General features: G+C 38.9%; 3 protein-coding genes across 4 annotated transcripts; 1 reads left to right on the forward strand and 2 right to left on the reverse strand.

Moving 5' to 3' along the window:
* Nucleotides 1-1,386: 1,386 nt before the first annotated feature.
* LOC122651521 (MLP-like protein 423) lies at nucleotides 1,387-2,288 on the reverse strand. Its single transcript, XM_043844930.1, has 3 exons — nucleotides 2,045-2,288; nucleotides 1,446-1,719; nucleotides 1,387-1,403 (listed from the first exon to the last, which is right to left on the reverse strand). Exons 1-2 carry the CDS (start codon nucleotides 2,232-2,234, stop codon nucleotides 1,448-1,450), a joined length of 462 nt encoding a protein of 153 aa, XP_043700865.1. The 5' UTR covers nucleotides 2,235-2,288; the 3' UTR covers nucleotides 1,387-1,403; nucleotides 1,446-1,447.
* Nucleotides 2,289-5,921: 3,633 nt separating this feature from the next.
* On the forward strand, nucleotides 5,922-25,749 carry LOC122651519 (GDP-L-galactose phosphorylase 2-like). 2 transcript variants are annotated; one of them, XM_043844928.1, is made up of 7 exons: nucleotides 5,922-5,933; nucleotides 17,317-17,323; nucleotides 23,291-23,405; nucleotides 23,495-23,940; nucleotides 24,082-24,267; nucleotides 24,432-24,692; nucleotides 25,334-25,749. In XM_043844928.1, exons 3-7 carry the CDS (start codon nucleotides 23,297-23,299, stop codon nucleotides 25,670-25,672), a joined length of 1,341 nt encoding a protein of 446 aa, XP_043700863.1. In that variant the 5' UTR covers nucleotides 5,922-5,933; nucleotides 17,317-17,323; nucleotides 23,291-23,296; the 3' UTR covers nucleotides 25,673-25,749. The 2 variants fall into 2 exon arrangements, with proteins under 2 accessions (XP_043700863.1, XP_043700862.1); XM_043844927.1 differs by lacking the exons at nucleotides 5,922-5,933; nucleotides 17,317-17,323 and adding an exon at nucleotides 22,856-22,988 and having other exon boundaries at nucleotides 23,043-23,405.
* On the reverse strand, nucleotides 6,479-17,221 carry LOC122651522 (kirola-like). Its single transcript, XM_043844931.1, has 2 exons — nucleotides 16,978-17,221; nucleotides 6,479-6,762 (listed from the first exon to the last, which is right to left on the reverse strand). The coding sequence occupies exons 1-2, from the start codon at nucleotides 17,165-17,167 to the stop codon at nucleotides 6,491-6,493; spliced, it is 462 nt and encodes a 153-aa protein (XP_043700866.1). The 5' UTR covers nucleotides 17,168-17,221; the 3' UTR covers nucleotides 6,479-6,490.

A 25,749-nucleotide genomic window follows, 5' to 3' on the forward strand; every position in this document is an offset into this window, starting at 1 on the left:
GCAATGTTTAAGCATAGTGTCACCTGAATGAGCAGAAACGTCAAGGCACTACAAGAACCACCTAAGCCAAAAAGCCTCCTAAACTGTTGCTAAACACTTGACATACTCCGACTCCATCATGAATAGGGTTATATAGATCTATTTTTTGCTTCTCTAAGTAACAACCCAGCCTCCTAGGACAAATGCATACCTAGAGGTGAATTTGCTCTCATATCTATCACTAGCCCAATCAACATCACTATATCCTCTCAGACTCAAGTATGAACCATTGTAGGTGAGCATGAGGTCTGTAATCCCACGTAGGTATCGAAGGATCCTCTTTACAACTTGTCAATGACTCAGTCCTAGGTTACTTTGATAACGATAGACCATGCCAACTGTAAAGCATATTTTTGGACATGTGCATATCATTGCATACATCAAACTGTCTATCGTGGCTGCATAGAGTACTTTGGACATTTGGTTTCTTTCTTCATCAGTCTTAGGACACTAGTCTAGGTTTAAAGCACTTGCCTTGTCCATTGGAGTGTCTATGAGCTTTGAGTTATTCATACGGAATCATTCACGGATTTTTTTTATGTAAGACTCTTAAGACAAACCAAAGAATTTCCTAGAACGTTCCCATAATCTTCATGCCAGATCAAAGTTGGCTTCACCCATGTCTGTCATCTCAAAAGTAGAGGACAACCACTTTTTAGTGACGACTATCATCTCAACCATGCTTGACTTTAAAACAAAGCAAGTCCCTTTGGGATCAGTTTCAAGGCATGTTGTCTTAGCCTCATCACTCTATAGAGAATGCTTAATGAGGGAGGTTTTTCTAGTCTAGCATGTCTAGGGGGTATATTAATTTCTAGACCACCATAAATATCTACCATGTACCAAATTGGATGTAATCGAAATTTTGCAAACAGATAATTTCCAAGATCCCTTGCTCACATGCGCACACATGTCAAGTTTTGTGTTACAAACAAGGATTATCAGGTGGCATGCAGACATCACCCTTCCACGTGGCAAAAACATAATTGCTAGTCTAGACATGCATCTAGACGGCTAGGACCTTTCAACAATCTCTTACATTTATTTGTATATTTATTTCTCTTTTTCACTCAGCCTAATTCCTCAACATCATGCATGTTTCCCTAGTGGATTAATCAAAGTCAGTATAGTCCTCTTTGCTGATTGTTGCAATAGAGAATTCCTTACTGGTATGGTAGAGGATCCAAAGGAAGAAATGCTAGATCATTTTGTGCAGTGAGAGAGAGAGAGAGAGAGAGTACAAACTAGAGTTGCTAACTCCATAACACACATATATCGATATATTAGAGAGTGCAAATTAGAGTTGCTGACTCCATAACACACATATATAGATATATTAGAGATACATAAAGCTCTTTATTCAAATTAGGTTACGACTTCCTGCAGTTTCCAGGTATATATATAAATTCTATGCATTGAGAGCATGGGCATCGAAGTCCTTAACCAACTTGGCAACGAAATCCAGATAGGTGGTTGGAGCAGGCACTTCCTCATGTGCCTTCTCGTACTCAATAGACCATTTCACCGAGTTCTTGCCACCCTTTGATATGGCCTTCATTGTCACCCTGTAAGATTTGTACAATTTCCCAATATCTCCTTCAAAGAAACTCTTGATAAGTATCTTATTCTCGTCATCTACGGATTCGATCTTCTCCATTGTAGTCAAAGCATCATGTCCCCCTGCAAGATCATAATCAATTAATCTTTCAGCTACTTAAACATATATGCCAAAGTAACAAGTGTTGGAAGAATAGTCCTACGCCGGTCACGCACCCCTAAGGCTTCATATCCCCTAATATACCTACGAATCCCTACACCCAATAGTTCGAGTTTTTTGAGCTTTTCGAGCTTTTGGGGTGGTGTATGTAATTTCGTCCTACCTACACACGAGGTGGAATATTGGAAGAGTAGTCCCTCACCCAATGTGGGACTACTCTTCCAACAACAAGAACTAGCTATAGAATTAATTGATCATTGGGTGGAATCAAAGCAAACATATACATACCCCAGGCATATTTAATGTGAATAACAGAGTTCACATTCTTCCCACTTCCTCGAATAACTTCAGTGTTCTTGAAGAGGTCTGGGGAAACTTTGGTGAAGAGACTTGCATGGTTTTTGTAAATGGCAAAGAACTTATCAGCAGGAGATTGTATCTCAGTTTCTATCTCAAGCTTACCAGTAGTAGCAGCCATGGTTTACAGATTAATTAAAATGTTCAAACAAAGAGTAAGGACGTACACAGTAGTTGGGAATTGAAGAAGTCTTAAGGTTTTTTGTGGTTGTTGATGATCTGATACGTTCATATTTATATGCATAGCTTAGAAGGTAATTAAGGAGTAATTAAGGACCATCACATCAATTTAATTATTGAATGTATAATATGGTACGTTATTAGATGGTAGATTCCATATATATGCTTATTTCACATGGACGATGCTTTTAGACCAACCCAAAAAGATTGATTAATGGCTCTGGTTTGGCCGAATATATTCACAAGACCACTTCAAAAGAAAGGAGAGGAAAAGAAAAGGGTGATGATTTTGTAATTTGCATAGCCATGTTGCTTTATCTACCTGCACTGGCAGTTTAATTTGTGCCACGTGGTACACTGATTTCACTAATCTCAAACTGATTGTTTGATGGATAAGATGGTCACTATATTGGTATTTATCTTAATAGTCAAGACCATTAAGCCCAAACCATTTGAGCTAGGGTTGCAATTGGGCCTGGTTGGGCTTGGGCGCAAAGCCCGAGAGTCCAACCCAAGGTGTGAAATTCCTAACCCAAAGCCTGACTCAGCCCAACCTTGGGCTCGCACAAGCAGGACCTATCCTTGCCCAACTGTGCTTAGGTTAGCTCGGGCCCAGAACAATAGCCTAAGCTTATATACCAATCTGGTTAAAACCCCAAAATTTTCATTTTTCATCTGGTTATTCGTTTGAGTCCCAACAGGTTATCCGGCCCAGACCAGACTGAGTTTTGTTAAAACCAGTCTGATTATTATCTATTTAGTCTACCAATCTTTATTTTCTTCATTTGTTTGTTTACGATTTGTTTGATTAATTGGTTCGGGTTATGGTTTGACATATATCTTTGAATGCAAGTATTGTATTGAACAATTAAGCAAAACAAATTAGGGAAGCCTAGATTTTAAGGATTGAATTCAATATGTATCAGCCCATATCTGATAGTTTTGCCCTAAAAAATATTGATACCGACATTATTTTGATCATTTTAACTACCCTATGACCATATCGACACCACTGACTCGTATCGATCATGTAGCACGCTTTGTTCATTGATGCAATCAAGAATTCCTTATTGGTATGGTAAAGGATCTAAAAGGAAATGTCTAATGGTGTTTGATCTAGTGTATGGGCATTAGATTGGGTTGGCCTAATATACGATAGGTTAAAAGGCTTGATGTGAGGGAAAATTGCATTGCCCTCCCTTGAACTTAAATCAAAACCCTCCTTGTGTTTTTAGAAATGACACTAACACCACCTTACGTTTGACAGTGTTAGTATTCTGTTAGTTATGAAATGTGAAAGACTATTATACCCTCACCCCAAACATCCCAAAAACATCCCAAATTTAAAAAAGAAAAAGACTATTTTACCGTTTAATCATCTTCAACCACAAAACATCCCCCAATTGAAATCGTTTTTGAAATAAGAATTGGGAAATTAAGAGAGCTATCCGTGTGAAATCTATCTCCGGCGAACTTAAATCTCCTGCAACTCTCCGACGAACTTGAATCACAAATGATTTGAATACCATAATGCACAGTTATAGTCTTACTTCAAAAACCAGAAATAATTCTCATATATATGGATGGATCATTGGCAAAAACACAGACCCCAAGAGCGATTAGTGGTAGTGTTCTCTATATATGCCTAAAGGATTTCAACTCTCCTTATTAGAAGGCATAAAAGAGCTGTAGAGAATAGTGAGAGGACCAAGAGAATCAATCAATTATTCAGAAGTTATACTATGATTCTATATGATAAATAATCATTTGTAGCTCACGGATGAGTTAGGATACAATTTTGTGTTTCTCATGTGTAGTAAGTTATACTTTTCATTGTTGATTCAAGACCACCAAATTGTAATAATTGGCTCACAGAAACATTAGATCTCTCTCCTTAATAATTGATCTAGATGCTCTACCTGTTTTTGACGTGTACGTTTAAGTTGTACCAGGTACCCTTTATTGACCAAATTCTAATTTATGTTGTTTATCCTTTTTTGCAAATAACAATGACCCTCACTCAATAACCTGCGCAAGTGCCGTTTCAACCTTCCCAGCTCCTAGGGTTTGGTTGGAGATCAAGATCTTCACCTCAACTCAAACGATTTGAAACTCGAAGAGGGAATTGAAGCTCCGTAGGTAGCTTCCGAAGCTCATAGGTCGCCAAAGAGAGTAGAAACGGGGAATGTGAAGCTCATAGCTCGCCGAAAACAAGGGATGTGTAGCTCGCATGTCGTCGGAGATGATAGAAGAGGTAATTAAGGAGAAGAAGAAATGTTCCAACCGAGGTAGAACTAGGTTCTTTTCTCCATTTTAATCAAAGTGTAAATGGGTAAAGTAACCATGAAGGAAGGGTATTTTGGCCATTAATGAAATTAATGGCCAGTGACATCAGCACTTAATGGGCATCTACTAATGGTCTGGTCTATTTGTAATTGTTTCAAAAACCTACGGGGTGTAAGTGTCATTTCAGAAAACACAGGGGAGGGTTTTGATTTATAGCCTAAGTTCAAGGGAGGGCAACGTAATTTTACCTTGATTTAATGCGTTCCATCAGTTCTAGAGCTTTTGGCGTATTCATCAAGTACCTAACATTTGGTATCAGAGTCAAACACCATGTTACAGGCTCGAATCACAAAAAAGACTACCTAGGAGAAGGCTACCTAGAGTAAAGTGAAAGCCGTCAAGAAAGGACTACCTTTTGCCAAGTAGAAACTCTGGGGCAAAGTGGAACCACTTGGAAAAGGCTACCTACCTACAAAGGGAGAGCTGCTTAGAGTGAGAGCCGCCAAGGACTATAGCTGCTGAAACATGGTGATCTATTATGTACCTAATGGGGTTCGATCTAGTGTATGAACGCTAGATTGAGCTAACCTAGTATGGGATAAGTTAAAGGGCTTGATTTAACGTGTTCCATCACCTCTGAATCTTTTGATGTATCGATCAAGTACCTTAGATTTTCAGTAATTTGTAGACCTTCGTCTTGAGGACAAGACCTGAATTTAAGAGGGGTGGAATATGTTACATGTATGACTCTCCTATCATTGCAAGGGCATCACACGTGGAGCATGGCTGCATATGCATTTAAATGGTGTTACTGTCTTGTTTGGCATAATTGTCGGTTAAGGGATAGTGAATGTAATATTGTAATAGGATAGTAGAGTTGTTTGAATTATTAAGTAATTGAGTAGTTATATGTAAGTGGACATGGAGGGAGAGTAGCACGTGGAGAGTAGGTGGGTTCTATAACCAAGTAGTAGTTATCATCTCTGTACTATTTATATTTAGTTTCGTTGAATAAAAGAACATCTTAAAAAACTAATCAGTTACTCAGCCGAGTAAAGAGGTCATGGTCTCCTCTATTACACCAACACTTATTTTTGCTTTCTTCCAAAAAAAATAGGTAGGCCAAGGGAAGCAATCCTTGTACATATCAAGTGGTATCAGAGCCTAGGCATGCCGGCCACGACAAATTCTCTATATTTTCTCTATCGAAAAACAAAGTCATGGCTTCCTCAATTAAGCAAAGAGAATACCACTGGCTGAAGCAACATGGGAGGATCTACATGTCATAACAATTCAATTTTTGACGAATGATCTTGAGGACAAGACCAATCTTAGGGAAATGGATTGTTTGATTGTTACATGCATCGGCTTACATGGGTGAGAGGGGTACATCCGTAAGAGTATGTATGTGGCTTGTATACATTGTATTATGAGATGGTGGTTAGTTATTGTTTGTAATATATATGTAGTTATTAGAAGTGGGATTGAGTTGTAGGGAGAAATTTTAAGAGTGGGATGTGGGTGGCCACGATAATCCATATATTTATTGATGAATGAAGAAATAGAATGAAGTCTTTGAGTCCCTAATTTATCTCTAGACGTTATCTTGAGAAAATGTCAGCTACCTCCCGTCAGCTACCTCCCAATAAGCCAAGACGTTCGGTTTCGTCCGTAAAGCACTCTTTATTCTATCTCCCTATTTCTATTATCTTTTTTATCATATTTTCTCTCCTTCAACAATTCATCCCCTATCATTCGAACTCCAATCAAGATACGACTGCATCACATACGTACCGGTCTGAATTTTAGAGTTACTGACTCCATAACACAAATTAATATATTGATTTATTAGAGGTACATAAAGCTCTTTATTCAAATTGGGTTACAATTTCGGTTTCCAATTTATAAATTCTATGCATTGAGAACATAGGCATCAAAGTCCTTAGCCAACTTGGGAATGAACTCCAGATAGGTGGTTGGAGCAGGTACTTCCTCATGTGCCTTCTCATACTCAATAGACCATTTCACCGAGTTCTTGCCACCCTTTGACATGGCCTTCACTATCACCCTGTAAGATTTGTACAGTTTTCCAATATCTCCTTCAAAGACACTATGGATAAGTGTTTTGTTCTCGTCGTCTATGGATTCAATCTTCTCCATTGCAGTCAAAGCATCATGTCCCCCTACAAAATCAGATCAATTAATCTTTCAAGTGCTTAAACATATATGCCAAAGTAACAAGTGTTGGAACAATTAATAGTCCTACATTGATCACCCCTAAGGTTTCTTGTCCCCTCATATACCTGTGAGTCCCTCACCCAATATTTTGAACTTTTCGAGTTTCTGGGGTGGTGTATATATTTCTGTCTTGCCTACACATGAAATCTCATATACCTGTGAGTCCCTCCACCCAATAGTATGAGCTTTTGGGTTGAGGTACACAGTTTCGTCCTGCTTACACTTGAACCTCATATACTTGTGAGTCTCTCCACCCAATAGTTCGAGCTTTTGAGGTGTTGTACACAGTTTCACTCTGTGTATGCATGAAAACTCATAGGATCAGGATCCTCTCTAGGGAGACCAGCACCCAGGGTGCTGTTAGGGGGCATCCAGCGGTTGAGCTGTGCCGCACACATCTCAGTGCATGCCTAGGGATGTGCGCGGCACAGCCCAACGGCTAGCAACACCCTGGGCGTGCTGAGCTCCCTGGAGGCGAGCTAAATTCAACCTCATATGCCTGAGTCCCTGAGGTGGAACGTTGGAAGAGTAGTTTCACATGATTCACTCTTGAGGACTTCCACCCAAAGTCTCAAGGGTGACCATTGTGGGACTATTCTTCCAACAACAAGAGCTAGCTATAGAATTGATGATCATGGGCATCAAAGCTTTCTTCCAACAACAAGAACTAGTTATAGAATTGATCGGAGCATCAAAGCAAAAATATATATACATACCCAAGGCATATGTCATGTGAATAACAGAGTTCACACTGTTCCCATTTCCTCGAATAATTTCAGTGTTCTTGATGAGATCGGGGGAAACTTTGGTGAAGAGACTAGCATGATTTTTGTAAATGGCAAAGAACTTATCAGCTGGATATTGTATCTCTGTTTCTATCTCAAGCTTACCAGTAGTAGCAGCCATGGTTTTGTGGGTATTGATGATCTGATACGATCATATTTATATGCATAGTTTAGGAGGTAATTAAGGAGTATGGACCATCACAACAATTGAATTATTGAATAGATATATGGATAGATGGTAGATTCTATATATTATTGGGGTAATTACTATCACTACCCTACCTTAAACTTCTTTTCTAAAACTACCCTGTTTTTAAACTTTTACATCTCTTTCTAACCTCATGTTTTTAAATACCCAGATTGCCCTTCCTTTTCACCTAGTAACCTGCTAATCTATTTAACCTACTATTCATCTTCTACTTTTTACTATTTTTGTGATTAAAATAGTAAAAAATGAAAGCACCCACCCGCTTCTTCTCTCTCCCATTTTTTATTCCATTCGATTTTTTTTTCTTCAATTTTTCTATTTAATTAATTTTTTATTCAACATTTCATCCTCATCGTTCTTCTTCGAACAGATCATGGTTTTAAGTATTGGTATCGTATCACCTGTATCAGGCAATACGTACCGGTTTTGCTAGTCACCGATTATGTGCCGATACCGTATCGGTAGCACGGTACGAAAAGGGGGTAAAATGGTAAAAAAAAAAAAAACTCATTTTAAGGGAGATTCAGGGGTAATTTTGCTTGATACAGCTGATCTAGGCCGATACTGTATCGATTTTGCAGGTTACCGATACTCGTTCTGATACCGTGCACTAAAACTAAAACCATGGAACAGATGGACTCTCTTCAAAACACCCCACTTCTTCTCTCTCTTCCTGTTTTTATTCAATTTACTTTTTACTATTTTTGATGAGAGTCAATCTGTTCCATGGTTTTAGTGCATGGTATCGGAACGGGTATCGGTAACCTACAAAATGGATACAATACCGGTACGGTATCGGCCTAGATCGGCTGTATCGGGCAAAATTACCCTTGAATTTCCTTAAAAAATGAGTTCTCTGACCATTTTACCCCTTGTCAGTACTGTGCTACCGATACGGTATCAGCATGGTATCGATATCGGTGACTAACAAAACCGGTACATCGTCCGATACGGCGACACGATACCGATACTTAGAACCATGATCTGTTTGAAAAACGATGAGGATGAAATGTTGAATAAAAAATTAATTAAATAAAAAAATTGAAGAAAAAACAATAAAAAAAAAACAAAATAGAGTAAAAAACGAGAGAGAAGAAGTGGGTGGGTGCTTTATTTTTTACTATTTTAAGGATAAAAATAATAAAAAATAGAAGTAAGAAAGATGAATGATAGATTAAATAGATTAGCAAGTTACTATGTGAAAAGGAAGGGCAATCTGGGTATTTAAAAATATGAAGATAGAAGAAGATATAAAAGTTTAAAAGCAGGGTAGTTTCAGAAAAGAAGTTTAAGGTAAGATAGTTTTAATAAATATAGATTAAGGGAGGTGGGGAGAAATATTTATTTACAAGCTGGACGAATATATTCGCAAGACCACCTTGAAAGAAAGGAGAGAAAATGAAAACAACCCCCAAAACCAGAATTTAAGGACATCTAAACCTACCTACCTCTTGAAGAACTCAAAATCGCCCTTTAAGCTTGGGCCTTTCAACCTCATTGCACCCCTTCTTATTATTCCTCAATTTCAGCCCTTAAAATGTCCAAACTGTTAACCGAATCTGGGCAGACCCGGTTCAGACCTTGGCTCCCACCCATGGGGCAGCCGGTTGGATCACGGTATGTGGGTCGATGACTTAACGAGGTGGCCTTCCCCCTTTGGGTCACTTCCCTCTTTGTGTTTCCTATTTAGAGTGGGACACTGTAAGGAGGTGGGGATTAATTATATATATATATATATACATATATACATACATACATAATCAAGTCACCCTAATGCCAATTGCAATCTTGCAACATTGAGTTCTTTCTCTCACTCTCAATCTTGTTCACCAACTTACTAGTTTGTTTTCTGTGAGATTTCATCTGTTCCCAAAAATTTGCGGGGTGGAGATCTCTGTAAAGAAGCCTTTGAAGATATCTAGAGATTGTAGAAGATCGTTTGAATACGTAAAGCTTGTAACCAATTCGTACGAAATCCTTCCACTGTGTTTCTATCTCTGTTCAAGTAACACACTAACGGATGATGATTTATTTACACAAACAACTCACTGATTTACACTCTTTTTTTTCTTTTCTTCTGTGGAACTTTTTACCTCACAAAGCACAAAAAATAAAAAGAAGAAAGTCATTTTACTTGCTCCTTAGTCCTTACTCCACCTCCACCTCCACCTCCACCTCCACCAATGACCAATAGGGTAGTAGGTTGTCAAGTCCTCAATTGGTCCACCCAAGTTAAACCAAAAGAATCACATGCAAGCACATACAACCAAATGAAAAATTTACCCAAACGAGCTAAGATGAACCAACTAAAATAATATTATCAAAACATCGACCATCCATTTTAATAGAATATGAAATAATTACCAGTAAATGTCCAATCCAATCAATTCTATCATATCATAAGCCTTTGGCATATCTAATTTTAAGTTTACGCTCAAATTTTCCTTTCTTCTGTCTAAAAGTATGAAAGATCTATTGGGCCATCACAATTTGTCGGCCTAGCACAAAAGCAACATGAAAAAGATAAATAAAGTATGAACCTAAGTCTTTTAGTTAGAAATTTAGGTATAATGTAACTTATATGAAATATTGCAAAAACTATTAGGACGATAGTGTTTATCTAGAGTTGCATTAGGCTTTTTAGGAATTAATATAATAAGAGTATGGATAACCCCAAATGGAAGAGTAAAGTTGAAGAAAAACTAATTTACAAAATTGACCATATCCTTCCCAATTAGGTCCCAAAAGGAATGGTAGAAGATCGCTTGAAATTTGTCAACTCGTGGGGCCTTATAAGACCCAATAATAAAAACAACCTATCCGACCTCCCTTTTGGAGGATGTGTAACAAACAAGGTTCAAAATCCAGGTATCAGATTTGGGATCGGTCATGGCCAAAACCTTTTTGGATCGGTCCAAAAGGGTCAAGATCGGTCAAAAAACCCCCCAAAATCGTTTTTTTTATGGATCGGGTCATGTATCGACCAGAGTTGGTGGGTGTTGTGATCTTGGGATCGGATCAATTGATATTATCTAGATTGGATCGGTCAAAATCGATTGGTATCGGTCAAGATAATATAAAAAACTTAAAAACTTTGAAAAGATAAAAAAAATATTCAATTGGATTGGTCAAGGATCGGATCGGATCGGCCGATCCAACCGAGTTGGGCGATCCAATCAACGATCCAATCAAACCTTGTTGTATCGATCAAATCTTGGGATCGACCGATACCGATACCGATCCAATCCGACCAATATTGGCCGATCCAATCCGATACCTCAAACCATGGTAACAAAGCATTCTAATAGAACTGAACCCATTAAAATCCAAATTGAACTAACCCCACTCAATTATCCTAGTTATTAAATCAGCCCAAATGAGCCAATTTAATTTAAATTGAACTCATGGCTATGTAGTTGGCCCAATTATCCAAATAATTTTTACACATGAACTTATTTAGATTTACATGCTATTAAATATTGATGAAATGTCCAAATAATTATAATCCACAATTGTTATTTAATTTATTTAAACATAGGGACATTAATAAATAGGATAAATTACACGTCACCCCCTGGTTTTCAAATGAAACTCAAATCACCCCTTGAATTTTGAAAAAACTCAAATCACACCCCCTCTACAGTAATACTGTTAGTCTGTTGTTAGTTATTGGTGTGAAAGGACTATTTTACCCTTGTACTAAAACATTAGAATTAAATTTACAATACTACCCTTCCTTCATCTTCAACATTGGTCAAGGGTAGTTTAGGGAATTAAATTTATTTAACTAGCTGACATCATCACTTAACAACATTAAACTAACAGTAGGGACTAATTTGTCATATTGGAGTCTAAACTAGGGGGTGATTTGAGTTTTTCAAAAATCAGGGGGGTTGATCTGAGTTGAGTTTGAAAATCAGGGGATGACATGTAATTTATCCTAATAAATATTACCATATATGGTCCAACCATATTAGTACTTCTACTTAATAGGGGGTATAATGGTAAATTAATATGTAAATATCTAATTTGTTAAAATTCAAAAACTTTAATTAAATGCACTTATCTTTTAAGTATAATGAGCCCAAGTCCAGCATCGATCGAGATGAAACTTTGCTGCTACCCGGGTTGCACGAATGTTTCTGTTACTTGATTGACAGCCGGAGAAATGGAATCAAAAAAGATATTTTGGAAAATACTATAACCTAGAAGGGTATTTGTGAACCCTAGGGGAAGTGAATTATTCTATTTCTTTGGTTGTGAACCCAGGTAGCAGGAACATTGCTACAACCTGGGTAGCAGCCAAATTTTTTCCCATCGACTGAACCTGTCCCGTAACATACCTATTAGCAACAAAATGAAATTCTATAAATATTTAGTTTAAAGCGAAATGTTACATAAACCACCATAATGTTTAGACAAACATACCTTCTTCCACGCTATAAGATGACTTCCTTTCTTCCCCTAATTTCTTCCCCAAAAGAATTTGGCACAAATCGAATCCAGTTTGTCACACTCAAATACTTTAATCCCCTAGACTTAGCTCTGGGATGGAACAACTTAGCTCCCAAGTATTCCATCAAAAAAACAAAAAAAAAAAAAACTTAGCTCCCAAGTAACTAGCTTCCTCAGTCACAATTTTAACACCAAAATTCTTACTCAGGTTCCTCTGTCTTCGATAGACACATTCCTATTAAAATACACCTCACACGTCTAGTGACGTCTACTAAAATTAATATGTTGCCCTAACAAATAAGAAAATAATTTCTGAAATGGCTTTCATAATCAACATATATTCCTTTTGGCATGACAAAATATGAAGGTATCATTCGCAAAAAAAAAAAATGTGTAATTTTTTATGCACCACGAGCTACTTTAACACCTTGGAACATGTTAAGTTCCCTAAACACTCCGATCAATCTAGACAAATTTCAAATGACAGTAATAAAAATAAAATGACACAAGGAATCCTTGTCTAATGCCTCTATGGTTCAAGAGGGTCGTCGCTTGGTGCGATGGTAAGGTCTCGTTACCACCAATGCAATGGCGCCGGCTCAAGTCCTTGGAATCAGCCTCTCTGTGAAGGGGGTAAGATTGCATACCATCTATCTCTCTCAAACCCTATGAAACGCGAGAGGCTTGTGCACTGGGTACGACCCTTTGTAACAAAGCATTCTATTGTCTGGCTCTGAGAAGATTTGAGTGAACATAAATTCAACAAAGGCAGGGTCAAGGGAATTGGAAACACGGGAGCCTTGTGCACTCGGTATGGCCGTTTGTAAAAAGAATTCTATTGTCTGACTCTGAGAGGATTTGAGTGAACAGAGATTCAACAAAAGGCACAGTCAAGGGAATTGAAAATGGCATACAATCATGGTTCTAAGTATCGGTATCGTTTCACCCATATCGGGCGATACGTATCAGTTTTGCTAGTCACCGATACTAATACCATATTGATCCAGTATCGGTAGCACGGTACATACAAGAGGTAAAATGGTCCGAAAACTCATTTTTTAAGCAAACCAATAGGTAACTTTGTCCGATACAGCCGATCTAGGCCGATACCGTATCGATATCGTATCAATTTTCCGTGTTGCCAATAACCATTTCGATACCGTGTACTAAAACCATGCACACAATTCCCTGAGGAAATCAGCTAAGCCTTTAGCTTCATCTTGAGCGGAGCCGCGGAAGCAAGCTTATTATCAATTTTATAAAAAAAAATAATAATAATAAACTCAATATTATGTTTCCTAATATTATTCCTAGCTATAGCATGGTAATATTGAGTATTCGGATCCCCATCCTTGGTATACATGTGCCTAGACTTCTGCATCCAAATCACCTCTTTTGATTCCAAAACCCACCTAATTGATTTCTCATTATCCTGAATAGCTAGCCTTATAATTGCAATCCAAACCTACATCATTATCTAGTTTTAGGGTTTTACTGGACAGCTCTCATTTCCATATATCCATAAAAAAAAAACTCAGCATCCCATCTTTTAAGTTTCCTACCTACAATGGTTAATTTACACATTACATTATCAGAGTCAGAAGCTACCCAATTTATTGCCAAAAAGTTTTTAAAATTGGGATGCAAAAGCCAAGCCGCCTGAAAATGGAAAAGCTTCCTAAAAGACACACAAGGATAATTTAAAGTAGAGATGTCAACGGATATTCGAAAATTCGTATTTGATCCGCGTTCGTATTTGTTTAGGAGAATTCGAATCGGTCCAAAACTAATAAGATACGAATATGATAATCCCCCTATCCAACCGATTATTATTTGCTTTATTTAACAATCCGACGGTAATAAAATATCTAAAATAGATCGTTGTCCGTCTATCCTTTTAAGTTACCTTATTGGATTTTGTTATCTTATTTTTATAATTTTATAAGTTAAGATAATGTGATTCTTTTTCTAGATTTTCTATTGTTTTATATATATTGTTTTATGCAATGTGATACAAGATAAAATCAAAAAACGATAAAGATGTCAATGGATAGTTACAAATTCGTATTCGATCCGTGTTCATATCCATTTAGGAGAATCCATATTCAAAAAATTACTAACCGACAACTATCCGAATCCGTCCAAAAACCAATAGAATATTATTCGAATCCATCCGAATATAATCGGATACGAATATGATAATGCTACTATCTGACCGCATTCGATCCGTTTACATCCTTAATTTAAAGTCAAAAGAATAGAATTATGATCAGACCGTATTGCTTGTAATTTCTTAAGGGATACATGAAGTAAAAGGTTGACCCAATCAGGGGAGACAATACACTTATCTCTTTGCTTATCCTTGATGCTACTTCTTGCTGCTAATAATTGATTCTATATTATTTTCTTGACCATGCCTTTTTTTTTCCTAAAATGTGAGGGGACTCCATTCCCCTTGTTCTAAGAAGAGTTTCAATCATCATGTGCATAAGTTGTGTTCTGAGAGGTTGTCAATGGATTTTACGAGAGAGAGAGAGAGAGAGAGAGTGTGTGTGTTACTGACTCCATTTCCAGTTTATAAATTCTATGCATTGAGAACATGGGCATCAAAGTCGTTAGCCAACTTGGCAATGAAATCCAAATAGGTGGTCGGAGCAAGCACTTCCTCATGTGCCTTCTCATACTCAATAGACCATTTCATCGAGTTCTTACCACCCGTTGACATGGCCTTCATTGTCACCCTATAAGATTGACTTGTATAGTTTCCCAAGATCTCCTTCAAAGAAACTCTTGATAAGTGTTTTGTTCTCGTCGTTTATAGATTCGATCTTCTCCATTGCAGTCATATCATGTCCCCCTGCAAGACCATATCAATTAATCTTTCAAGTAAGTGATGGAAGAGTAGTCCTAATCGGTTACCCCTAAGGTCTCTTATCCCTTCATATACCTATGAGTCCCCGCACCCAATAGTTTGAACTTTTTGAATTTCTGGGGTGTGTATGTAGTGTCATCCTGCCTCCATGTGAAATCTCATATATGAGTCCCTCCACCCACTAGTCCGAGCTTTTGGGGTGGTTTATACAATTTCATCCTGCCTACATGTGAACCTCATATACCTGTGATATTGGACTTGTGTGTCCATCAAGCCCGAAATATTAAATTATTAAATTTAATTTTTGCATTTTACTATTTTATTTAGGGTTTATAAGAATGTTCTATAGGTGTTAACCTAAAACTGGTCTGAACTGGGAACGGGATTAAACATCCTGTTTATATGGTTTCCATATCGCATGTCACGAGAAATGGTGATTTCGGTGCATGGATGTGTGTACACGTCAAGAATGTGTATAGATAAGAATCTGATACGTATATCTTATATAATGCTACTTGGTTGTGTGAGTGATACACGTACTTGTCACTCGATGACCCTTAGACTTGAGAGATTCCATTTGTTGCAGTGTGGCATTACGGATTTTGGTAAGCCAATGGTCGATGTCCAATCGGACTATAAACCAGTACACTGGATTCGTGATCCTGTATTGTAAGCAAAGAGGTTTCTCAACATTGAATCCACTACCCATTTATGTGGAATATCCAAGAGAGAGAAAGTCAGTGAATGGTCGGATAGAAATCTAGATCCAATGTTTATTCGAAATGTTTTATAAATTTATTTTTAATATAAAATTAATATATAATATATTGAATTTTGATTTCAAAGTTTTACGACCGTCCGATCACAATCACATATTCTTTCAATCAACGTACATGATGAATTGGGGATAAGTAATATTAAATTACATACCCTATAGTTCATTATGAGATATTAGGAAAATGAAAGGGCTTATGTATAATAAAAGAGTTTATTGGACACATAACATTATATGGGAGAACAAAATATTTATGGTTGAATATCTTTTTATATTATGACAATAAATATTATGAGAATATTTCATGAACCATAGTTTAGAAAGATTGTATTCTTTTTGAGATTCTATGTCTTCACTTTAGTAACAAATTAGAGTTACAAAAATTAGAAGATTCACAAAACACCAAAATAAAAGATTGAACCAATGCCAAGATGGAAGGGGAATATTTGAAATCCAAGGATCTCTAAAATTATAAAAGAGGGAGAGGGAGGAGCCTCTCCACGATTTTGGTAGTGCTCCTCCCCCTCTCCACGTTTTCGCTCTCTCTCTTCCCTCTTTCTTGTGGCGTGTGATTGAGTGAGACTTGAGTTTGAGAACTCAAGAGGCTTTAATAATTTGGCTTCTTCTACAAATTGCAAGGATTGATCAAACTTCAAAGTGTTGAATAAATTTTTTCAATCTCCATATTTGCACAAGTTAGAAGACCTATTATCTATAAGAAGAGTTACGCTTGCGACTCTAAGACAACTATGATTTTATTTTGAAATTGTTTCATCCCTATTCTTGATCATGAACAACAAGCATTGATCCTATCCAAATTCCGCTGTGCATCGGATTTATTCCCAACATGTGAGTCCCTCCACCCAATAAGTCGAGCTTTTGGGATGGTGTACATAATTACGTCCTACTTACACATGAGGTAGAATGTTGGAAGAGTAGTCCCACATTGGTCGCTCTTGACGCCTTCCATCCAAAGTCTCAGGGTTGACCAATGGTAGACTATTCTTCCAACAACAAGAACTAACTATATAATTGATGAGAGCATCAAAGCAAACATATACATACCCCAGGCATATTTAATGTGAATAACAGAGTTCACATTCTTCCCACTTCCTCGAATGACTTCAGTGTTCTTGAAGAGGTCCGGGGAAACTTTGGTGAAGAGACTAGCATGGTTTTTGTAAATGGCAAAGAACTTATCAGCTGGAGATTGTATCTCTGTTTCTATCTCAAGCTTACCAGTAGTAGCAGCCATGGTTTACAGATTAATTAAAATGTTCAAACAAAGAATAAGGTCGTACACACTAGTAGGGAATTGAAGAAGTCTTAAGGTTTTTTGTGGTTGTTGTTGATCTGATACGTTCATATTTATATGCATAGTTTAGAAGGTAATTAAGGATTAAGGACCATCACATCAATTTAATTATTGAATATATAATATGATTAGATGGTAGATTCCATATATATGCTTTCACATGGACGATGCTTTTAGACCAAACCCAAAAAGATTGATTAATGGCTCTGATTTACGCATATTGGAAAAAGGGGGGGAGGGTTCTTTATTTATTTCTTAGTGGGAGTAGTGAGTTGTTTGGCCGAATACATTCACAAGACCACTTCAAAAGAAAGGAGAGAGGAAAAGAAATGCGTGATGATTTTTTGTGATTTGCATAGCCATGTTGCTTTATCTACCTGCACTGGCAGTTTAATTTGTGCCACGTGGTGCACTGATTTCATTTGAGCTAGTGGTGTAATTGGGCCACGCTCTGGGCTCAAGCTTTGCAGAGCAGGAGCCCAACCAAAGTTGTGAAGTCCCTAGCCCAAAGCCTGATTGAACCTGACATTGAGCTCACACATGCAAGACTAAGGGTGTCAATTATTGGGACGGTTCCGGTATTAGGGACTGGTCGATAGGTGTCAATTTCAATACCGTCCCATTTATTTAACAGAATTAAACCTAGGTCCTAGTCTCGATTATCAATGGGATGAGACGGTACTGATTCCTTAAATGATCCTAAACTTGATAGAAGAAGGAAGAAGAATTTTAATGCATGGTTTCTTATGAGATGATTTCATTAGTAGTATTGTGAATCTTTTCAGTATTATGAGATATAAGGCATTCTTATTTTTCTATGGCTCCCATTCTCATTCTCATGTTGATTTCGGTTGGTTCGACCAAGATACATTCATGGAAGCTTTTCTATTTCCTATTATTGTATCTAACCCACGTAAATCAGTTACACAGACGTTAAAATAACCCACAATAACTCGTAATTTGAAGTTTCTCATAACAACCCCCCTCACCTACTACTTCTAACTATATCAAGATTTCATGCAACTTACACCACTAACTTTTTAATGCCATTTAACTCCTATTGCACGTAACATTCCATCTCTTCTTGAATTAAGCAGAAAAAGGTTCACCGGGGTCCTATATCTTAATACACAACTTGTAGACCCAACCGTAGGGCACGACATTGCTCGATCTCTTTGCTAGTACCTTCTTCATAGAGGTGGTTCCACAATCTTTTATAGATTTTGTAACTTTAAAGGTTATGTGAACCGTTTAACACCCTTTGTTGAATTGAACTTTTTTAAATCGAAATCGTGAAACCATTTAATAAATGGTTCGGTTATGATTTTAAAATTGAGGTTATTTAATCGAATAAACCGTTTAACACTCTTAAATATACATAAATGTGTCAAAATCAAACAAAAACTGTTTACCAAAACTAAACCGAACCATTCAAAAGCGAAACTGTGAAACAGTTTAATAAATGGTTCATTTATGGTTTCAAAATTGAAAACTTTTAATTAAACTGTTTAACCGAAACCGAACCATTTAATACCCTTAACCTTACGTCACTAACTCTTAATGCGATGTAATACTACTATTAACTAATATTTACAACCCCCCCCCCCAATTTGGATCCTCTACTGCTGAGCTGCCTGGCAGGACCGTGCTGCCCATACATGGTGTTGCGTGCAATGTCCGCCTTACCCCTGCCCAAATGCCTTGTCTGAGTGAGGGTAAGGTGGTCATTGCACGCAGCACCGTGTCTTGGCAGTACGGTCCTACCGGGCAACTCGGTAGTATTATCGTATGCGGTTCCCTGATCGGTGCGGTTCCCTAGTGCCTCTCACAAGAGGAGGGTGGACCCCATCCAGGCAGAGTGTTCGGTTAGATGCCCCGGGTGGGTCCCACCCCCTCTTGTGAGAGGCACTAGGGAACTGCACCGATCAACAACCGTAGATGATAACGATTCTCTGGATCCCCCCACCCACACTCCCACCCCCCCCCCCCAAAAAAAAGAAGGGAAATTTACGAAACACCCCCTCAAAATGGGTCGAAATTCGAATCACCCCCCAAAATTTGAAAATACTCAGATCACCCCTTGGAATAGAGCCCAATACTCAGATTCAACTCTACCGTTAGTTAACGGATGAAGTCAACTAGTTAAATTTTTTGAAAACCCTAAACTACCCTTGATAAGAGTGTACTTACCATTTTACCCTTAGATTTAAAAACCCAAAATGTGCCCTTTATTTTTTTCTTAATTAAAATAAAGAATCAAAGAGGGAATATTCCCTCTCCTCTGCAACTACCATTGCCCATTTTTAGCCTCCGCCACCACCACCACCTCCACCACCACCCTCCAAAGACCCAGACTCGGTTAATGGAGGAAAAAATAAAGAGGAGAAGGAGAAAAAAGTGGGTTCAGAATAGACGAAGAAGATGGGTTGCAAGTTTATGGGGTTCGGTTCTGGATTTCAGATGGAAGAGAAGTGAAGAGAAAGCAAAAGGGTAGAATTGATTCAGTCGGAGTTTTGGAATGGAGAGAGAATAACCTAACCTAGATGGTGGAAATCAAACAGAGATGAGTTGCAGGTCTTGATTTTCTAGCTGCCCTCTCGATTCTTGAACTCAATCCATAACCTAACCTAGATGGTGGAATCCGTGAATTCTTGCAGACAAATGGAAAAATCCTTGCAGACAAAAAAGAGAGGAAAACACAGAGAGAAAGAGTGAGGGAAAGAGAAAAAGAGGGAGAGTTGCAGAGGGGCTCACAGCGAGAGGACGGAGAACAAAGGGGCTCGCGGCGATGACGGTAGGGGCTTTGGGGCCTTGCGGAGATGACGTCAGGGGCCTGGGGCCTTGAGGGAGAGGGCCCAATAGCCAGGCTAGAGGGCGGAGATCACCGGCAAAGCCATCAAAAGGGGCGAACAGGCCTGGTGATGATTGCCAGCGACTGATGATGGGCGACGGAGAAGCACCGATCAGTAAGCCGATTCAATTGGTGGATCAGGTGACCAAGTTCGTCAGGCTGCCCGTGCTAGCTCCGACCTATACGAGTGCCCAACTCGCCATATAGGTCAGAAACTATGAGGTCTGAGTTTGGCCGCCGGCCGTCGTTAAATCACAACAGAGAACGGAGACGGAGATGGTGTTGAGCAAGAAGAGAAGAAGAGCAAAGGGTAGTAACGTAAATTCAACTCTAATGATTTAGTACAAGGGTAAAATAGTCATTTTACATCAATAACTAATGGCAGACTAACACCGTTAGTGTAGAGGGAGTGATCTGAGTATTTTCAAATTTCAAGAGGTAATCCGAATTTCGACCCATTTTCAGGGGGTGTTTCGTAAATTTCCTCAAAAAAAAAGCCTATCTAAAATGCTATTTCGAATGGGTGACAAACTGCCATCAACAGGACGTACTTAGAACCAAATCCATGAGATAGTAGGCCAAGTGGAATGGAGAAATGGGGGCCACAGTTGATCCCAATCAAATTCATGGAAGCAATAATAAACAAGGGAAGAGAATCCAACACAGAATATCTCATTCCTCGCCATGAAAGTTGCAGTTAACCAAGTGGATAGAGAACCACCCACGCTCCTTACTTTCTCATCTCTCGTTTGCGTGCGATCAACCAGTGGCCATCCCTTCCCTTGTCCCACACCATTTTTTCACTGGAGATTTGAAGGTTGAAGTCACATTCATCCTTCTATCAACCACACAAGACTGAAGAAGACCCTCTTGCATCTGAAAATATAAATCCAATTCTTCTTTTTGGCCTTTTGTGCGCCATGGAATACGTACCACAAGAATTTAATAATAAACTCCATGGAGGGCTTCGTTTTTGGGGCCTGTTTGGACTCGGAACTGGATAACCATTGTGGTCATTAGCCAATCAAGTTATCTTACCCTTTTTTTAGAGCAAGGTCTTCCATACCTTTTTCCGGTTTCCTTCCATTTTGTAAGAACCACCTTACGGTTAAGAGTATCAAATATTAACCCCACCTCTGGTAGGCCCTACGAGACCCAAGTATGATCGATAACAATGCAGAACTTTAAATTAGTGGGGACGGATTAACCCGACTAAAAGCGACCAGGCTCGACCAGTTGACACCTGATGGTCACTGGATCTACTTTTCCCTCAAGTACTCATTTATAGGGTTGCAAATGGACAATCGAAAATCTGAATTTGATCTGCATCTGTATCCATTTAGGGACATTCATATTTGTTTAGAGATATCCGAAAAAAAAAATCCAAATATTTAATAATAAAAAATTAAATAAATACAACAGATTCTAGAATATGAGGAAATGAGAATCATGATCTAAGAGATATGGATTGAGAGTGAATTGTATCCGCTATGGGGAGGAAGATCTGGGTTTCACAAGGCAGAAATATAAACAGACGAATAAAAAATCGAATTTGATCCACATCTGAATCTGTTTAGAGGTATTTGTATTCGGCCATTCGGCCAGAAAATATCCGGATCCATATCCTAACTAAATCCAATCCGTTTACAGACTTAGAAAAACCCATGAAAGCCACATTAGGTGTTTTTAACAATGGGCTCCAACGTCGAAGTTTCCAGCCAGACAAGAAAGCGCAAGGCTATATAGTATGGTTGTTGATGGTTGGTACGAATACTTGATCCTTGGTCCCCAAAGGAGCACATTGAATTTGAGCATTCAAATTTGGAAACTGGCGCATTAGGTTACGATTTGATGGCTCACGTGGCAGTAGTTAAGCCTTTTTGATCAAGCGTTTCACATAACAGTCTCAATCGGTTGTTTTGGTCCGGTCTCGATCGGAACAGTTGGTTTGTTATTGGATCAACTCAAAACCGAACCGTTGGGACATTTTTAGTTTGATTTCTTATTGGTTTATTGTTATCAGTCTGCAATCATGCTACCATCAGGTTTGTTCTGGTCCAGTTTCTGGTAAATGTATATAAACATAAGGAAATTTATAGGAAAGTCGTTGGAATTTTTTGGGTTTTCGGTTTCTTATCAGTTTACTATTGGTTTGGTCTCATTTTTTTATTGGATCGGATCTAATTTTGTGCATTCAGCCAATTCAATTTGATTTTGATTTCTACCGGTTTCATAAAACCCCAATCCAAAACCAAACCGATCAAGGTTTGGTTTGATCCAGGCTGAACCAATCGGTTTTGATCGTATAGACCATTGTGGGCTGAACTTTGATACCCTTACCCTCACGTGTAAAGTATAAGCAAGCAAAAGATTATATTTAAACAAGCGTCTCAATCTAGACCATCAGATTGGAATCCAAAAATTTGGCCAACCTTAACTTTGTATAATTAACAACCTTTCTAACGACCTTAATAACGGTCCCGTAATCCTGTTTCCTGCGCTTGTTGCATTGCTTTCTATTCAAGATTCAAATACTAAAGGGCTTTTAACTCTTTTTTTTGGCCATTAATAAAGATCAAATTATAGACGACCTAGGATTTTGATCGTTGACCTAATAATGGGTCTCAAGCCGTCTGATTGGAATCCAATAAAGTCCCATGGCCCACATGTACGGGTGCATAAGGACCTAACTTTTAGAACTTGGAGTATATTCTGTTCTCCTAAATACTCGTCTATATAAAGAAAATAGAAGCCTGCCGCCGTCAAATAGAGAAGCAGAGAGAGAGAGGAAAAGAGAAAAAAGAAAGGAAGGGCGCGAGAGAAGAAGGAGAAGAAGAATCACAGAAATTCGTCATCACGGCTGTTCTTGGAACCCTCTGGTGGGATCTCCACCACCAGCAAGAGATAGAAGTGTCTTCGCAAGTGGAGAAAATTCAGAAAAAGAAGTGGAATCTGGTGGTGGAGAAAAGAATCCCATCCCCTAACGGTGGTAGAGGCGCTCTACCTTCTGAAGGCGGTAGTCCTTCTGATCTTCTATTCCTTGCAGGTGGTGGTTTTCTTGCTCCCTTTAACCTTACCCCCTCGTCGATTTCTTCCATCTTCAATCTCCTCGACGAACTGGGGATTTACTAACCCTAACCCAACCTAACCCTTTCTTTAGCTTCCCTAACCTACCATATCTCGTCCCATATTTGGTGTTTGCTTTCATTCTTTTTGAGATGTTGACCATCAAAAGGGTTCCCACTGTCGTCTCCAACTTCCAGGACGACGAAGCCCTCCGATCCTCCGGTTGCGGCCGGAATTGCCTCGGCAAGTGTTGCCTCCCTGGTAACGTTGGAACCATTAATCCTTTTTTTGTTCCCCCTTTTGATTCTGTAAGAATTTGTTCTTGAATTGTTTGATTTGATACTTTTTAGGATCGGGGCTCCCGCTGTATTCTTTCAAAAGAGATGGGGACGATTCGATGAGAAGCAAGGCTGTGGCTGTGGGCTTGTCTGAGGAAGACGAAGAGAACCCTGAGATATCTTTCCTGGACATCTTGCTCCTGGGACAGTGGGAGGACCGGATGAGTCGAGGGCTCTTCCGCTACGATGTCACCACCTGTGAGACCAAGGTTATTCCCGGCCAATATGGGTTCATTGCGCAGCTTAACGAAGGTCGCCACTTGAAGAAGCGACCCACCGAGTTCCGTGTCGACAGGGTTCTGCAGCCATTCGATGAGAACAAGTTCAATTTCACTAAGGTTGGCCAGGAGGAGGTGCTTTTCAGGTTCGAACCCAGTGATGATGGCAAGACCCTCTACGTCCCTAATGCATCTATTAATGGTGGTGCCTCCCAATCTCCAAGTGTAGTTGCTATTAACGTAAGCACGATTTAGTTTCCTAGTTCTTTTATTTGAACCTTTTCTTTTGAAACTTATTATTATCTTAACAGTATTCCATAGAATTAGATGTAAGAGAAGCTTCATCTCAGTTGTTCAATGTTTATTCAAACTGGGTTTCAGGTGAGCCCAATCGAGTACGGCCATGTGCTTCTGATTCCTCGTGTGCTCGACTGCTTGCCTCAGAGGATCGATCGTGACAGCTTGTTGCTTGCTCTTCATATGGCCTCTGAAGCTGCAAACCCCTTCTTCAGATTGGGTTACAACAGCTTGGGTGCCTTTGCCACCATTAATCACCTCCATTTCCAGGTAAATTGAACTTTCTAACGTTCTTGAACATTCATCCTTATTTGGTTACGACAGCTTGGGTGCCTTTGTCACCATTAATCCATCACCTACTTGTGTTGTCATTTGGAAAAAGAGTTATCCGTTTACCTTAGCTTGGGATTGATATTTTATTCTTTGTTGCACAGGCGTACTACTTAGCTACACCCTTCCCCGTCGAGAAGGCACCAACTCGAAAAATATCCATGGTGAAGGGGCTGCCAGAGAGGGGAGTCATGGTCTCCCAGCTATTGAATTATCCTGTTAGAGGACTGGTCTTTGAAGGTGGAAACACAATTCAAGATCTTTCGGACGCTATTGCCAGTTCTTGTATTTGCCTTCAAGATAACAATATCCCTTATAACGTCCTCATCTCTGGTTGTGGCAAACGGGTCTTCATCTTCCCCCAGGTATTAGTGTTTTCCTTCGACCTTTCTTCTCTCAACCTTCTGCAGGTTAAATCCTTTCAAATTACTTGCTTTACTTGGGCTGCCATTATGTTTCAGATTACCTGCTTTACTTAGAAGACTGCCAATATATTTCAAATTACCTGCTTTACTTAGACTGTCAATATGTTGGTTGTTCTAGTTAGCTATCTCTAGTAGATGTGTAACCTGAAGTAGGCCATGGAAATCCATCCTAAATGACCTGCACATTGGGAACAAGAACAACATTACTTGATGGCGGGCAATATCCCAGATGATTATATGGTTAGATGGTTGTTAACCATACTCTTGGCCTCTAGATAAAATGGGTTTTCAGTCTTTTTTTCATTTGCCCAAGCCCCTCACCACAGAAGCTCTAGAATTTACATTTTGGAAGGCTAGAATGTTTAGGTCAAAACAGAGAATAACAAGAACACTTCTTCCAACTATGGGGTTGTTACTTCCTAAGGGATCCCAAGGTCTTTTACATCCAAGTTTGTTTGGTGTTTCAACAACATTGCTCACTTGGTCAAGAAATTCAGCATTCTTAGAATCCAAATGATAAAATTGCTTTTCAATTCAAATTAGACATCAACATCTGATATCCATCCTTTATGGATATGCAGTGTTATGCAGAGAAACAAGCACTTGGAGAAGTGAGCCAAGAACTTCTGGACACCCAAGTAAACCCAGCAGTGTGGGAGATCAGTGGACATATGGTGTTGAAGAGGAAGAAGGATTATGAAGATGCATCGGAGGACTACGCATGGAGCCTACTTGCCGAAGTGTCTCTCTCAGATGAGAGGTTCGAAGAGGTGAAGGCTTACATCCTGGAAGCTGCAGCGTTGCAAGAGGCATGCGAAGAGGCCAAAGACTCGGATGAGGAGCAGCAAGATGCTGTGTTCGACCATCCAGTTCTGCCTGCCAATCCTCATCTTCCCCAAGATTGTTTAGTTCTGCAGTGAATTACTACCTAGTATCGCCAATTTAAAAAATTTATGTAGTTTGCTTCTGCAGTGAAGATGGCAGTAGCCCAGAATTT

This window comes from Telopea speciosissima, chromosome 2 (genome assembly GCF_018873765.1).
Source record: "Telopea speciosissima isolate NSW1024214 ecotype Mountain lineage chromosome 2, Tspe_v1, whole genome shotgun sequence".
NCBI classification, from domain to species: Eukaryota; Viridiplantae; Streptophyta; class Magnoliopsida; order Proteales; family Proteaceae; genus Telopea; species Telopea speciosissima.

Excerpts from the sequence above, each read along its gene's own strand:
- LOC122651521 (XM_043844930.1), bottom strand. The coding sequence starts at position 2,234 with ATGGCTGCTACTACTGGTAAGCTTGAGATAGAAACTGAGATACAATCT. Across the intron at positions 1,720-2,044 it reads TCACATTAAATATGCCTGGG|GGGGACATGATGCTTTGACT; the intron begins GTATGTATATGT and ends ATGATCTTGCAG.
- LOC122651522 (XM_043844931.1), bottom strand. The coding sequence starts at position 17,167 with ATGGCTGCTACTACTGGTAAGCTTGAGATAGAAACAGAGATACAATCT. Across the intron at positions 6,763-16,977 it reads TCACATTAAATATGCCTGGG|GGGGACATGATGCTTTGACT; the intron begins GTATGTATATGT and ends CTGATTTTGTAG.
- LOC122651519 (XM_043844928.1), top strand. The coding sequence starts at position 23,297 with ATGTTGACCATCAAAAGGGTTCCCACTGTCGTCTCCAACTTCCAGGAC. Across the intron at positions 23,406-23,494 it reads CGGCAAGTGTTGCCTCCCTG|GATCGGGGCTCCCGCTGTAT; the intron begins GTAACGTTGGAA and ends GATACTTTTTAG. Across the intron at positions 23,941-24,081 it reads CAAGTGTAGTTGCTATTAAC|GTGAGCCCAATCGAGTACGG; the intron begins GTAAGCACGATT and ends ACTGGGTTTCAG.